The 16,273-nt window shown below is 35.9% G+C and overlaps 1 protein-coding gene and 1 non-coding gene across 5 annotated transcripts in view; both read right to left on the bottom strand.

Moving 5' to 3' along the window:
- The window catches only part of LRRIQ1 (leucine rich repeats and IQ motif containing 1), a 236,041-nt gene that overhangs the window by 127,112 nt on the left and 92,656 nt on the right, over nucleotides 1-16,273 (bottom strand). For all 4 annotated transcript variants that reach the window (XM_086403705.1, XM_086403709.1, XM_086403708.1 and 1 more), the window contains exons 15-16: nucleotides 5,222-5,401; nucleotides 2,189-2,638 (exon numbers count right to left, since the gene is read on the bottom strand). In XM_086403705.1, coding sequence (XP_086259831.1) covers nucleotides 2,189-2,638; nucleotides 5,222-5,401 — 630 coding nt within the window. The remainder of the gene's footprint in view (nucleotides 1-2,188; nucleotides 2,639-5,221; nucleotides 5,402-16,273) is intronic.
- LOC147371345 (U6 spliceosomal RNA) lies at nucleotides 10,299-10,405 on the bottom strand. Its single transcript, XR_015165005.1, has one exon. It is a non-coding gene; the product is annotated as a U6 spliceosomal RNA (small nuclear RNA).

Raw genomic sequence — 16,273 nt, 5'->3', positions numbered from 1 at the left:
CCTCCTACTAGGGTAAATGGTGCTCTTGCGTACTCAGTCTGACTCTTCGTGATCCCATGGATGATAGCCTGCCAGCCTCCGCTGTCCGTGGAGTTTTCCAGGCAAAAATACCAGGGTAAATAGAACTTAGTAAATTTTGCTATGGAATTAATTCACATTTGATCATTCAGCCATTAATTCATTCCTTCATCTTTTGGACAAAAGTGAGCTAACAAATTTGAAAAAGAGTAGAGATATGTATGTGTATAACTGAATCACTTTGCTATACACCTGAACTAACACAACACTGTTTATTAAATATGCTCCAACATAAAACAATTTTAAAAAAGATTAAAAAATGAGTTCAGGACTTTTAAGGCACAATAATAATAATCCATATTGAGGTGATAAAGAAAAAAATATCTGAAAACATATTTGCAATGTATAACTGGTAAAGAATGAAAAGTTGTTTAAAACAAAAGGTTGAAAGATTAGTAAGAAAATACATTTAACCTGAGACAGTGCCTTATATTTCTCTACAGATACATGCAAGTTTCACAGACCATAATCCTGAGTTTCTTATAAAGCTAACCAGTCATTTAGCGCTTGAATTCCTCAGCCCACTATCTTTAAAATTTCCCAAGGAAGAAAATAAAAAGGTATGTGAGGAATATTTTCCTCAGTAACACTAACACTATGCTATGCTAAGTCACTTCAGTCGTGTCCGACTCTGTGTGACCCCATAGACGGCAGCCCACCAGGCTCCCCCGTCCCTGGGATTCTCCAGGCAAGAACACTGGAGTGGGTTGCCATTTCCTTCTCCAATGCATGAAAGTGAAAAGTGAAAGTGAAGTCGCTCAGTCGTGTCCGACCCTCAGCGACCCCATGGACTGCAGCCCACCAGGCTCCTCCGTCCATGGGATTTTCCAGGCAAGAGTACTGGAGTGGGGTGCCATTGCCTTCTCCGAACACTAACACTGGGACTGCTTTTCACCACACAGAAAGCAGGAAAAGGTAAAGAAGCTGACTTAGGGCTTCCTGAATGTTATTAGGTGGTCTCCATGTTGGGAAAAGCAGCTCATATTATTACTATCATCAGCGTCATATTTTTTTTTTAGTAAAAACAATGATGCTAACAATGCCCTAAGCACAGGAACATATGAAAATTATGCTTAGGAAACAACAGCACAACTGATGATGAATCTCCTTGAAACACTGAATGGCAAGGTTCAGCAAGTGGGCATACATTTTCTTTTCCCTTTATTCTTTGGTCTTTGGTTTGTCTATATTTTCAGTTCCTCATCCTTTCTTATTATTATTTGGCAATTTTATTTACCATGAATAAACAGCTCAATGTTGTTTATCTGAAATTTTAATAGACAATGTCTGGAGTGTTTAGAGCTAACAGGATTCAAACAAGTAATGTCTAGGGTACCCTGGCTAAAACTACCCCAAAACATACCAATATATTTGGCATGCTGAATATTTTAGTGAAAGTGAAAGTCGCTCAGTCATTTTCCGACCCTTTGTGACCCCATGGACTATACAGTCCATAGCATTCTCCAGGCCAGAATACTGGAGTGGGTAGCCTTTCCCTTCTCCAGGGAATCTTCCCAGTCCAGGGATCAAATCCAGGTCTCCTGCAGAGCAGGTGGATTCTTTACCAGCTGAGCCACAAGGAAGCCCAAGAATACTGGAGTGGGTAGCCTATCCCTTCTCCAGTGGATCTTCCTGACCCAGGAATTGAACTGGGATCTCCTGCACTGTATGTGGATTCTTTACCAACTGAGCTACCAGGGACTATTTTAAGCTCAAGGGATTTGAGAAAAGGCCTGTGCAGGAAGGATTTTCTGACCTTCCCTGGAAGTATATCCTAAGACCCTCATATGAGAGGTCTTTACAGTATTTTAAGAATAATGAGATTGCTTTATTTCTTATTAAAAGTTCTTTTTAATTATTTAGAGATTAGAAGGCAGAAAAAATAATTTCACAGTTACTCATCTTAAATTAAATAATACTAGTTGATTAAATAAGAACCTGCCAAAATTCAACCAAATTAATCTGTACTGTATTTAATAATCTGTGCATATCATAAAACATAAGGAAATGAACATGAAATATGATAGGATTTAAATCCTTTACCAAATTATCATTATCCATAAAAACAATAAAACATAATGGTAAAAGAAAAATGATCTATAAAACTTACATTTTTTCGTGATGTTCAGTATTCTGGCAGTTCTCCAGTAGAAACCTTGTCCTTACCGTTTCAATGAATGGTATTCTTTTGCTGGGGAAACTACTTGTCTTGCTGTCTTCTCTTTTCTGGTCTACTATTTCTTCCTGATTTCTTTCTTTTGTATCTTCACATAAGGAGGGGTTGGTTGATGAGGAATGACTAGAGCCAGAGTCCATCCATTTCTCAGAAATATCTGGTGAGTTCAGTTTATATTCATTTGCAGAAGAGTAAAGAACTCTATTTTGCTGTTTGCTATCACTGTGTGTAGGAGGCAAATGATTCTGCTGGGCTTCTGATTCACCTCTCCTGGTCATACTTACATCCCCATGTTCATGCACACATCGACATTCATTACTAAGTGTCATCAATTTCTTAAAATAATAGCAGAGATTTTGTGCAACATCCAAGGTGAATATATTTCTGAGCAAATAAATAATGAGGACATTTAATAAAAAGAATTATATCAGCAAATGGTTACACCTGTACAGATTTTGAAAATATCCCTATGTGGCCTGACATGAATATTAAATTTTACTACAAAATTCATTAAAACTTGATTTCTAATTGTTTTTGTAAAAACTGATCTCATTACACACAAAAAGTGAAAATATTTCTGTAGTTAATCTCAATCCATTAATCCAGACAAAACATCTGGAAGTTTTAGAATCACTTTTATCCTAGGTATTTTTGGTACAAGTGAATGAGAAAAATCCATGCTTTTACTGCCATAAACATGAGAAATCATGGCTGCCTAAATTTGGAGATGTTATTTATGAAACAAGATTAAAAGTACTTTGTACACTGACTTTTGCCATGCAAAATATTTGTATTGGACAATTAAACAAATAACTTACATTATGGGAAAGTTTTTATTTCCATTTTTCTCTGGAAAAAATATCTGTTGCAAAGATAATTCAAATACTTTAAGACATAAATGCCTATGATTCTCCTGAATAATTGTTGGATTTAAGTATTCCAAATGAAATGAAAGTTATATTTCCTAAAATGTAGAGATAGACACTTTCTATGTTTACAAATGGAGACATTAGCATAGATTCCTCTAATATATGTTAATAATATATCCTTTTTGTTGGTGAATAATGCAGAAAAAGTTCACTTCAATATTGGATGTCAACTGTTTATGGCTAAGTGCTGAATTCACCACCATTTATGATTTAACATAAAAATGGTCAATTTCCAATTCTAAAGTGACACTTAATTGCAATAGCAATAAATTCTTAAAAATAACTGTAAATCTAAATTTCAACACGAGGGTTAAGAGTCATTTTTACATAAAAATCGTAGGTTACCATAAATACACAAGGAGATATCAATTTAGGTTTACAAAAATACAAATGTAAAATAAGCTATTTATTCAAAGTAAACTATCCATAACAATTGGAATTATTTTTAAAGCTGTAAGATATGTTTATAATCTGATTAGACTATATTTTAAAAAACCATTTAAATAGAAAAAACCAACTCTTACATAGGATGAGCAGTACGACAGTATAAATAGCAAAAATTTAATATGTAATTTAGTAATTAAGTTTAGACATTTGGAAGCACATATCATTGTTCCATTTATAATGCAGACATCATATGAAAATATAAAATAATTTTTCTTTTTCATTTGTGTTTTTTGGAGTAGTATAAATTATAAAATAAAGTTTTAATATATAAATTGTAATTCATTTATAGTAATACATTCAGGATTCATGTATCATGAATTTGGTCTCATCCCTTCATGGCAAATAGATGGGGAAACAATGGAAACAGTGGCAGACTTTGAGGGGCTCCAAAATCACTGCAGATGGTGACTGCAGCCATAAAATTAAACGATGCCTCATCCTTGGAAGAAAAGTTATGACCAACCTAGGCAGCATATTAAAAAGAAGAGACATTACTTTGCCAACAAGGGTATGTTTAGGCAAAGCTATGGTTTTTCCAGGAGTCACGTATGATTGTCAGAGTTGGACTATAAAGAAAGCTGAGCGCCGAAGAATTGATGCTTTTGAACTACGGTGTTGGAGATGACTCTTGACAGTCCCTTGGACTGCAAGGAGATCAAACTAGTCCATCCTAAAGGAAATCAGTCCTGAATATTCATTGGAAAGACTGATGCTGAAGCTGAAACTCCAATACTTTGGCCACCTGATGCAAAGAACTGACTCACTGGAAAAGACCCTGATGCTGGGAAAGATTGAAGGCAGGAGGAGAAGGGGATGACAGAGGATGAGATGGTTGATGGCATCACCGACTTGATTCACATGAGTCTGAGTAAGCTCCAGAAGTTGGTAATGGACAGAGAAGCCTGGCATGCTGCAGTCCATGGGGTCACAAAGAGTCAGACGCAACTGAGTGACTGAACTGAACTGAATTCAGAATTCAGGGTGGGGGATAGGAAGTTCTTTTTCTTTGATATATTTTTAGGACTCTGTTCTCAGCCTCTGTCCTCTGAATATGTGCATGTCTTGACTGCTTTTCTCCACTATGCACCCATAACGTAATACATAAAAATATGTGTAATATTATTCTTTATATAATAGATATATAATAAATATTATATGTTTTATAAAACTTGACTTGTTGCATTGTAATGACTTATTTAGCTAATTTTCTCTTAATGAAATCATGAATTCTTTCAGGCCAAAATGTAATACTTAACTTCTTATGTGTCTTGTCCATCAATAATTGATGACTAAATGTATGACTGAATAATTGAATGAACAAATGAATGAGTGTATATTGGTGTGAAGCTATCTTCATGCTTTCATTTATTTTGATCTAATTTTAGCCTTTAATATATGCTCAAAATACAGATTAATACATTTCAAATAATAAAAGATGATACTCATAGATGTATTTTTTAAAGAGGAAAATATTCCTAAAACACACTGTAAAAGTCCAAAAAGGTAGTACTGTATTGATCAGAAAAATTTTAAATGCTATGTATAAATTGCATTATATCTTTTAATTACAACAAGATGATAACAGTCTTACCTGTCACCAGTAATATATTTTTCACTTAGTAAGTTAAATTCTCTAATTTGGGACTGACAATGTTCCAGGAAATACTCTAATTCTAGTTGATGGCGTCCTTCAGTGTGATGTTCTGTACGAGAGGTTAGCATTTCACCATTGAGGATCCTTAGAGCAGGTAATATCTTAAGTAGAGAATGCCTATTAAAAATAGGAAAAAATTAATAATCTTGAAAAGGAGAGTTTATAACTAAAATAATTTATGTGCCTATTATTTAAATAATATAAGCAGAGAATATATCTCTGAAGTTATTGATTTTATAGAGAAAATTCTATTTTTTTAAATTATGATATCATGCCATGTATCAAGTAAGTTTCAGAGTTCTTGATACACATTTAATCATTTTCTTCTAAACCACAAATGGTAAATTCAAGCAGCTGGAAACTTGGGCTGGGAGTAGTAAATAAAAATCTGCATTATGAGAAAGAGAGTATCAGGTACACTCTTTCTAAAATAAGATAATGTAACTGAAAGTTACTGTCTGTTTCAGAAGTAGGTGTGAATTCTGATCATTTCTCAATGAAACATACTGAAAATAGGGTTAAACAAAAAGGGTGGTGATTACTCAATATTTCATGATCTGGAAATTCCAAAATTATATTTATCCTTGAATCTTGGTAAGGATTATAATAAATAATCTCCAAAATATGAGCAAAAGCCTTTATCAATTTAAAAGATTAATGCTATGAAAAAAACAGGTCAGAAAGCAAAAGCGGTCTACCAAACCCAGCCACTTCGAAGTACTTCCCAAGCTTTATGCAAGAAAGCATGTAGGCTTCTTTTCACAAGGCTGTTTATGGTCACAGGGGCAAACTAAACTTATTGAGTGAGTAAAACTTCTTATTAAAACACTAACGGTTCCTTTGAGGAAAATTATAAGTCACTGACAACAGATATCAAAGAAGCCTACATAAATGGAAAGATGTCCCATGGGAAAATAAATCTGTGGATAAGAAGATTCAATATTGTCAAAAGTCAGTTTTTCCCAACTTGATCTAGAGATATAACATATCTAATTAAAATATCAGCAAGATATTTTGTGGATATCAACAAATTGATTTGAAAGTTATATAAGCAGGCAAAAGAGGCAGATAGCCAACTTAATTTTGAAGAAAATTTGGAAGACTAACACTACCTGACTTCAAAATAATCTATGAAGCTACAGTAATCAAGATAATTTAGTAATGGCAAAAGAATAATCAAATAGATTGATGGAAGAGAATAGAGAATGCAGAAATAGACCAACATAGTCAGTATAATGGAGAAAAGATAACACTTTCCGACGACTGGTGCTAGAGTAACTGAGCACCCCCCGTGCAAAACAATTAAAGAATCTAAACGTCCAGATGCAGACCTCTTAAGCTTCACAGAAATTAACTCAAAATGGACCGCAGACTTTAAAGCAAAGTGCAAAACCCTAAAACTCCTATAAGAAAAAAAAATCTAATAAAATCCAGATGACCTTGGGTATGGTGATGACTTTTTAGATACAACACCAAAGGCATATCTATGAAAAATTTGTTGATGAGTTGAACTTCATTAAAATTAAAAATTCCCACACCTAGGGACACTGTCAATTCGATGACAAGTCATACACTGGGAGAAAATATTTGCAAAAGACACATCTGATAAATTACTGTTATCCAAAATATACAAAAAAGAAAAGCTTAAAACTCAATGATAAGAAAATGAATGTCTTGGTTTAAAAGTGAGCCAAACATATTAAAGACATCTTACCAAAATATATAAATATGACAAACAAGCATTAATTAATGGATTGCAAATTATAACAACAATGAAATACTACTACCTACCTAGTATAATGTCCACAATCCAAAATACTGATAACACCAAATGCTGGTGAGGATGTGGAGAAACAGGAATTCTAATTAAGTGCTGGTGCTAATGAAAAATGGGAGAGACATTTTGGAAGATAGTTTGGTGGTTTCTTACCAAATTAAACATCTTTATTTTTGATCTAGCAATCAGTCTCCTTGGTATTTATCCAGATGAACTGAAAATGCATGTCCATACAAAAACCTGCCCATATATGTTTATAGCAGTTTTATTTGTTTCAGCCAAAAATTGGAAACAACCAAGATGTCCTTCAGTAGGTGAACTGAAAGATAAACTGTGATATATTCATACAGTATAAAATTATTTAGCATTAAAAAAAATGAGCTATCCATCCATGAACAAACATAGAGGAAATGCAAATGCATATTACTGAGTGAAAAAACCCGATCTGAAAAAGGCATATATTGTATAATTCCAATTGTTCTACATTCTGGAAAAAAAGCAAAACTATGTAGACAACAAGATTAATGGTTGCTTTAAGAGGTTAAAGCAAGCAAAGAAATGCTCAAAATTCTCCAAGCTAGGCTTTAACAGTACATGAACTTCCAGATATTCAAGCTGGGTTTAGAAAAGGCAGAGGAACCAGATATCAAATTGACAACATCCACTGGATCACAGAAAAAGCAAGAGAATTCCAGAAAAACAGAATTCTGCTTCATCGACTAAGCTAAAGCCTTTGACTGTGTAGACCACAACAAACTGTGGAACATTCTTAAAGAGATGGAAATACCAGACCACCTAACCTGCCTCCTGAACAACCTGTATGCAGGTCGAGAAGCAACAATGGACTGGTTGGGAAAGGAGTGCATCATGGCAATATATAGTCACCCTGCTTATTAAATTTAAATGTAGAGGACATCATGCAAAATGCCAGCCTGGATGAAGCACAAGCTGGAATCAAGATTGCCAGGAGAAAAATCAGTAACCTCAGGTATCCTGATGACAACATGTTTATGGCAGAAAGCAAAGAGGAACTAAAGAACCTCTAGATGGAGGTAGAAGAGTGAAATAGCTGGCTTAAAACTCAACATTCAAAAAATGAAGATCATAGCATCTGATCCCATCATTTCATGGCAAATAGATGGGGAAACAATGGAAACAGTGACAGATTTTATTTTCTTGGGCTTCAAAATCACTGCAGATGTTGACTGCAGCCATGAAATTAAAAGATGCTTGCTCCTTGGAAGCAAAGATATGACTAAGCTAGACAGCATGTTAAAAAGCAGAGACATCACTTTGCCAACAAAGGTCCATCTAGTCAAACTATGGTTTTTCCAGTAGTCATGTATGGATGTGCGAGTTGGACCCTGAAGGCTGAGTGCCAAAGAATTGATTTTTTTGAACTGTGATGCTGGAGAAGACTCTTGAGAGTCCCTTGGACTGCAAAGAGATCAAACCAGTCTATCCTAAAGGAAATCAATCCTGAATATTCGTTGGAAGGACTGATGCTGAAGCTGAAACTCCAATATTTTGGCCATCTGATGTGAAGAGCCGACTCATTAGAACTAGGGGCTCTAAGACAGAAGGGGGGGACACCCAATAATTGGAGGCTGGGTCATAGCCACCTTTAGAGGGAGAAGAAGTGGTCTGGGAGCAACAAAGAGCAAGGGGCTATTACTCCGTAGCAGCTTTATATTAGGCTGGGCAACTAGGCAGTTTCGTATTAAAAAAATAAACTGAGTACCAAATAAAAAAAAAAAAAAAAGACTCTGATGCTGAAAAGATTGAAGGCAGGAGGAGAAGGGGATGATAGAGGACGAGATGGTTGGATGGCATCCCTGACTCAATGGACATGAGTTTGAGCAAGCTCCAGGGCATGGTGATGGACAGGGAGGCCTGGTGTGCTGCAGTCCAAAGAGTTGCAAAGAGCTGGACATGACTGAGCAAATGAACAACAACAAATGATTAAAGTAGAGGGAGGGATGAAAGGGCAAAGCACAGAGAATTGTTAAGGCTGTAAAATGATTCTACGCATTACCACATGGTGGATACATGTCATAACACATTCAAAACCCATAGAATATAAAACACCAAGAGTGAACTCTAGTATAAATCTATGGAGTTTGGGTGATAAATATGTGTCACTGTAGGTTCATTGACTGTAAAAAGTATACTGCTTTGGGACTTCCCTGGAAGTCCGGTGGGTACAATTCCATGATTCCAATGCAGGGAACACAGGTTTGATCTCTGGTCAGGGAATGAAGATTCTACATGCCGTGCACCATGGCCAAAAAATAAAAGTATACTGCTTTGGTGTGGGATATTTACAGTGAGGGAAATTGTACATGTGTGGGGACTGGGGGTGTGTGTGCTTTCTCTACTTTCTGCTCAGCTTTGCTGTTAACCTAAAAGTGCTCTAAAAATAAATTTTGGTAATTACAAAATGAAACAAACAGTTCTTAAACACTAAATGAAGGATGGCAGGGTAAGAGTACTAAAATGCTAAGAGTTAAGAAGGCAAAGCCTAATAACCGTTTTTCCTTCTATCTAGGTTGTATAGTCAGGATTGATATAGCTATTTGTGCAAACACAGTTGTAAAATATAATTTTAATTATTTTTTAATGGAGGAAGTGGTTCATTAAGGCAAAAATGCATAAGGCTAACCAAAGTCATAATGCATCCTGTGTATAGTTTATGATCTTGGTAGCCTTGGTATTAAATAAAAGTCATCATAAGAGAGGTACAAATACATCTTTTTCAATGAAACAAAATAGAAGAATACCACAGTTTTCCATTTCCTGGGGACACAGTTGACTAGCTCCCAAACTCCTCCAAGCACTCCAGAAATACTGCCTTATTTTCCCCATACAGATAACAAATAAGAGGAAAAAAATTAGATTTAGATTTGGTTTTTCAGGGTAATTATCAAATGTTTTACAATGTTAAGAAGCAGATAAAAGCTTTGCTAATAATAAAGAGTTTAAGCTGTTAAAAATTTGAGCCCATATATTTTGAGCTTTTAAAAAGTTATTTATTTTTAATTAAAGGATAATTACAATATTCTGTTAGTTTTTTCCATATATCAACATGGATCAGCCATAGCTATACCTACGTCCTCTCCCTCTTGAGTCTCTCACTCATCTCCCAACCCATCGCACCCCTCTAGGTTGTCACAGAGCCCCAGTTTTGAGTTCCCTGAGTCCTACAGCAAATCCTCCCTGGCTATTTTACATATGCTACAAAATATAGATTGGCTCATGAATTAATGTGTCGTCCTTGCACAGGGGCCATGCTAATCTTCTCTGTATCATTCCAATTTTAGTATATGTGCTTCTGCAGCTAGCATTGTTTTGAACTTTTTGAGGTGGCTTGAAGTTAGAATGCTTATCAATTCAAAAACTACCTATAATGCTTACCACAAAGGGTTACATATCTGGCATATATTGTGTTTCTGCTTAGAGTCATTGAAGATATGATTCAAAAGCAGAACATTACCTTAAGATAATAGCTATTCATCACAGGTGATAAGGTAAGCAGAGGCATTCACCTCAGAGATACAATATTAAATATAACAGGAAATCTTTTTCTAAGGCTTTCCTGTGGCTCAGTGGGTAAAGCATCTGCCTGCAACGTGGGAGACCTGGCTTCGATCCCTGGGTTGGGAAGATCACATGGAAAAGGCAAAGGCTACCCACTCCAGTATTCTGGTCTGGAGAAACTCCAAGGGGGTCACAAAGAGTCAGACACAACTGCTACTGCTGCTGCTGCTGCATCGCTTCAGTCGTGTCTGACTCTGTGCAACCCCGTAGACGGCAGCCCACCAGGCTCCCCCGTCCCTGGGATTCTCCAGGCAAGAACATTGGAGTGGGCTGCCATTTCCTTCTCCAGTGTATGAAAGTGAAAAGTGAAAGGGAAGTCGCTCAGTCGTGCCCGACTCTTAGCGACCCCTAAGGGTCGCAGCCTACCAGGCTCCTCTGCCCATGGGATTTTCCAGGCAAGAGTACTGGAGCGAACACAACTGAGTGACTTTCAATTTCACTTTTTCATCAAAGCAAGGAAATATTCAATCCTACCAAATAATTTATTACAGTACTAAGAAAGCAACATTGTATTCTAACTATTCATAAAAATACCCAGTCAGATTTCTTTAAGATATGACTGTGATGTCAAAATAACTTATTTAATAATAATTATAAAATGTCAAGTGTGAAAAAATGATTTTTGAGAGGTGATAATAGAGAGTATTGAAAGTTAAGACTATACTGGTGTTCATAATGCTTTAAAAATGCTCTATTACTGGTAAATTTAAAAAAAATTAAATCTCGTAAATTATAGAAGAGCAAATAAAAGGCTTTTAATAACTTGGTGGAAATAGTTCTTGAGAATAGCAACATTTCTAATTCTTTGGGTACCAAGCAAATATCAATCTGATACCTTGATTTCCAGAATGAACCTGATCAGCTGGTGAAATGAGTTATGCCAGTGACAGGCTCCAGTCTTTGAAATAGGTTCCCAGGAGGCGCTAGTGGTAAAGAACCCGCCTACCACTGCAGGAGACTTAAGAGACATGGGCTTGATCCCTGGGTCAGGAAGATCCCATGAAGAAGGGAATGACTATCCTTGGACAGAGAAGCCTGGACAGAGGAGCCAGGCAGGCCACGGCCCCTGGGGTCTCAAAGAGTTGGACATGACTGAAGCAACTGCACACATATGCATACCTTGGAAGGGAAATTAATAAAGCATATTATCTTATTATTGTAAGTTGCATTCTTAGGGGTTAGGTAAAGCTAACTATCTTTTCCTTGAGGGTATAATCATTTCAGTAAGTGGTTGTATACACAAAACTTCTCACCAGGATGGTGGACCCATGGTGACAGTGCAGATGCAGTAATACTTGTGAGACACTCGTGAGAAGTCATCTTTCAGGTCTCAATATGGCTAAATGAGGAGTCAGTAAAAAGAAGGCAATGCTCATGCTGCTCACATGAGAGCCTCAGGGTCTAACACACCTATCTTTGCCTTAAAGTAAAGTGAAGCTGCTCAGTTGTGTCTGACTCTTTGCGACCCCATGGACTGTAGGTTCTTCCATCCATGGGATTTTCCAGGCAAGAACACTAGAGTGGGTTGTCATTTCCTTCTCCAGGGGATCTTCCCGACCCAGGGATCGAACCCAGGTCTCCCTCATTGTAGGCAGACGCTTTACCGTCTGAGCCACCAGGGAAGTCTAAGTCTTTGCCTTAGTGACTCTCTAAATTAATTGAGATGAGAATTCAAGGAAGATTTTTTTGTGGGTCTCCAATCCCCAGGGTAGTGTTTCTGATAAGCTTGTCCTTGAAATACTTCTTCAGCCGTGCTTGGGATGTTTTTTGAAATGAAGAGTCCTCCGCTATACATAGACCTCTATTGACAAGTTCGGGGAAATGTGTATATATATATGTATATATATATATATATATATATATATATTTAAATTCAGTCTTTCTTGTGCACTTTAAAGAATAAAATCAATACATTGGGAAAAAAATAGACTACAGCATGTTATGCTAAAATCAGATATGGTCAAGTTTGAAGTAAAAAAATAACTGAAACTCAAATCATTTATAAATTATCTTAAATTTAAAAAACAGCTTGCATTTTTCTTAAGGAAACTTATAGTCTATATATCAATGATATCAGAAGAGTTTGCTAAAATAAGAGACACTGTGGTCTCTGGGCAGTAACATTCCAATGATATGTCACTGGTTAACATTGCCATTAGTTTTATATAAATGGTATGAAGGTGTTTTTAGAAAACTATCCCTGTAATTCTAAAATTCAACAGCACATACCAAATACATAAAGAAACAATTCAGAAATGTGTCTGAATATTTCTGAGCAATTATTTCTATTCAGAAATAATTGATGGTTGGAATGGAGAGCCATTTTAACCAAATAAACCAATACCATCCAAGGGGCAAAAAAATTAGAATTTGTTTTATCTGATTAAGGATCATATTACTATTTTACCACAAATATCTTATTTAATAAAATAAATGTTTATGTTCCAGACAACCAAAGTAATGAAAGGTACATTCAGAGTTAACACAGGACGGTAGAGTTGTTTCTAGGTGGTGCAACTGTCATCATGTGGAGACTATTGAGATGTTAATTGACACCAGGTTAGTACGGGGAAAAGTGACAGCTTTATCATCAAATGCTATATTTCGGACATATTAATAGTTACTGATATAGACTCATTAAGTACAATATTTTAGCTACACGTAATAATTCTAGAGAATGGGGGACAACAGACCTTGAATTTTTATGTTTGGAATATTCTGATGTTACACTCATCATCTTTACATAAAATAGTTCCCAGGTTATTTTAGTTAGATGTTTTGAATCTTTGGGTGTAAACATGTAGTTTGGTGGGATCTTGAAAAGTGTGACAGTGTCTTGAAATCTGTGAATCACATAATAAATATCCAGATTGGAGCTAATGGTTTATTTCAACAATTTTTTTTCTTGAATCTTTTTTTAAGGAACAGTAGTCAGATTTGTATAAATTAGTAGTGCAGGGACTGGCTTTAAAATCAAATGCAGCCTTATAAAGACTCTATGATAAATATATTAGAAAGTGCTGTAACAAGTTGATTCATGTTTGAAATGAAGTATAAGGACACTGTGAGATCTCAGCCTTAGTTTTTCCAGCTGGGCTCCTCCTAGTCAAGGGCTGAATCAATATTTCATTCAGTGAAAACTTCCTGGTGAATATTCTGTCACTTAAGAAGCTCTATTAATCATTCATGAACGAAACACATTCCCAAAGGAAATTCCAAACTGAGTCTGTGGATTAAGTTTTAAAAAGAGAATTTTTAGTACATCAGTTTTGTTCGTGTTATCACTGGCTGGACATGAAAGTAAGAAGCCAATTGGGAAAATCTATAACTAATCCCTTTGTTGGTATCAAGGGGTTATGTAAAGTTCAGCAGAACACACTAGTAAAAGTTTGAGTTGATCGTTTCATTAACAAATCCATATTTTATAGGTCACTAGATTTTAAACTATTTAGATAAGTGAATCTCTTCTTAAAATTATGAAAGCTGTGTTAGGGCAACTGGATCTATATGAAATTTGATAGGTAAAATTTACAAGTTGGTATTGTTCTAGTTCACAAAGACGAATTTAAACATAGACAATATAATAGCTAAATAATTGTACATATAAATACTATTCTATTTTCTCTCAGTATTATTTCTAATTAAGTAATTTCTTTAAAACTATAAAGTATATATATTAAGTCCAGTAAAATGTGAATATTATTATCTTTATATATGTCTTACAATAGGTTATATCAGTAGGTTTTACAACAAGCATATTTTATTCAATTAAATAAGTGTTGATGCTTTCTACAAACAAAATAACAAAAAATAATAAAAGATTATTCAGGACATAGGTTTGCTTTAAACCTCTACAACTTGCAACATGGCAGCTGTTCAGATGGTAACTAATACCAGATCAGCTACAGAATTCATGCCCTATTTGCCCAACACCTAATAGTAAAACCATTATCTCCTTGCTCTGAATAATGTACACAACTGCCATTCTGATTTGTCATTGTATGCCAATTCTATAACTTATTCTCTATAGTTACTTGGGAAAATAAAAATATCTCTCTAGAAACAACCCATTAGACATCTTTATAATAAATAATATCACCTGTCAAACAGTCCTTCAGACATAACTTCACTCATTATATGGGTTTCGAGAAGTGAGGACCCAAACTTGGGGATCAGTGCTCTAAATCTCAATGAAAGAGAAGCAGTCCTAGATTGCAAGTTAGTGCACCTGTATGGGGACCTTGACTGTTTCTATTCCAGAAGATGAAGTCCTTCACCAAGCTGGCAAAATGTTTCTATTATGTCTAGAAACATAATCAGGTGGCCTTTTCACATCTACACACATTCTTTAAATACTTGTAATTTCTGATCACTGTCTGATTTGATCAAGATAATCACAATGGTGTGATCACTCACCTAGAGCCAAACATCCTGGAATGTGAAATCAAGTGGGCCTTAGAAAGCATCACTACGAACAAAGCTAGTGGAGCTGATGGAATTCCAGTTGAGCTATTTCAAATCCTGAAAGATGATGCTGTGAAAGTGTTGCACTCAATATGCCAGCAAATTTGGAAAACTCAGCAGTGGCCACAGGACTGGAAAAGGTCAGTTTTCATTTCAATCCCAAAGAAAGGCAATGCCAAGGAATGCTCAAACTATCGCACAATTGCACTCATCTCACATGCTAGTAAAGTAATGCTCAAAATTCTCCAAGCCAGGCTTCAGCAATACGTGAACCGTGAACTTCCAGATATTCAAGCTGGTTTTAGAAAAGGCAGAGGAACTAGAGATCAAATTGCCGACATCCGCTGGATAATGGAAAAAGTAAGAGAGTTCCACAAAAACATCTATTTCTGCTTTACTGACTATGCCAAAGCCTTTGACTGTGTGGATCACAATAAACTGTGGAAAATTCTGAAAGAGACGGGAATATCAGACCACCTGACCTGCCTCTTGAGAAACCTATATGCAGGTCAGGAAGCAACAGTTAGAACTGGATATGGAACAACAGACTGGTTCCAAATAGGAAAAGGAGTATATCAAGGCTGTATATTATCACCCTGCTTTTTCAACTTATATGCAGAGTACATCATGAGAAAAGCTAGGCTGGAAAAGCATAAGCTGGAATCAAGATTACCGGGAGAAATATCAGTAATCTCAGATATGCAGATGACACCACCGTTATGGAAAAAAGTGAAGAGGAACTAAAAAGCCTCTGGATGAAAGTGAAAGTGGAGAATGAAAAAGTTGGCTTAAAGCTCAACATTCAGAAAACTAAGATCATGGCATCTGTTCCCATCACTTCATGGGAAATAAATGGGGAAACAGTGGAAAGAGTGTCAGACTTTATTTTGGGGCTCCAAAATCACTGTAGATGGTAATTGCAGCCATGAAATTAAAAGACACTTACTCCTTGGAAGGAAAGTTCTGACCAACCTAGATAGCATATTGAAAAGAAGAGACATTACTTTGCCAACAAAGGTCCATCTAGTCAAGGCTATGGTTTTTCCAGTGGTCATGTATGGATGTGAGAGTTGGACTGTGAAGAAAGCTGAGCGCCGAAGAACTGATGCTTTTGAACTGTGGTGTTGAAGACTCTTGAGAGTCCCTTGGAC

The sequence above is a fragment of the Bos grunniens genome, chromosome 5 (genome assembly GCF_055505025.1).
Source record: "Bos grunniens cultivar Pamir isolate PY7600 chromosome 5, Bosgru_T2T1.0, whole genome shotgun sequence".
Lineage (NCBI taxonomy): Eukaryota > Metazoa > Chordata > Mammalia > Artiodactyla > Bovidae > Bos > Bos grunniens.
Note: the sequence above shows the minus strand (reverse complement) of the source record. Positions and strands in the feature narration are given on the sequence as shown.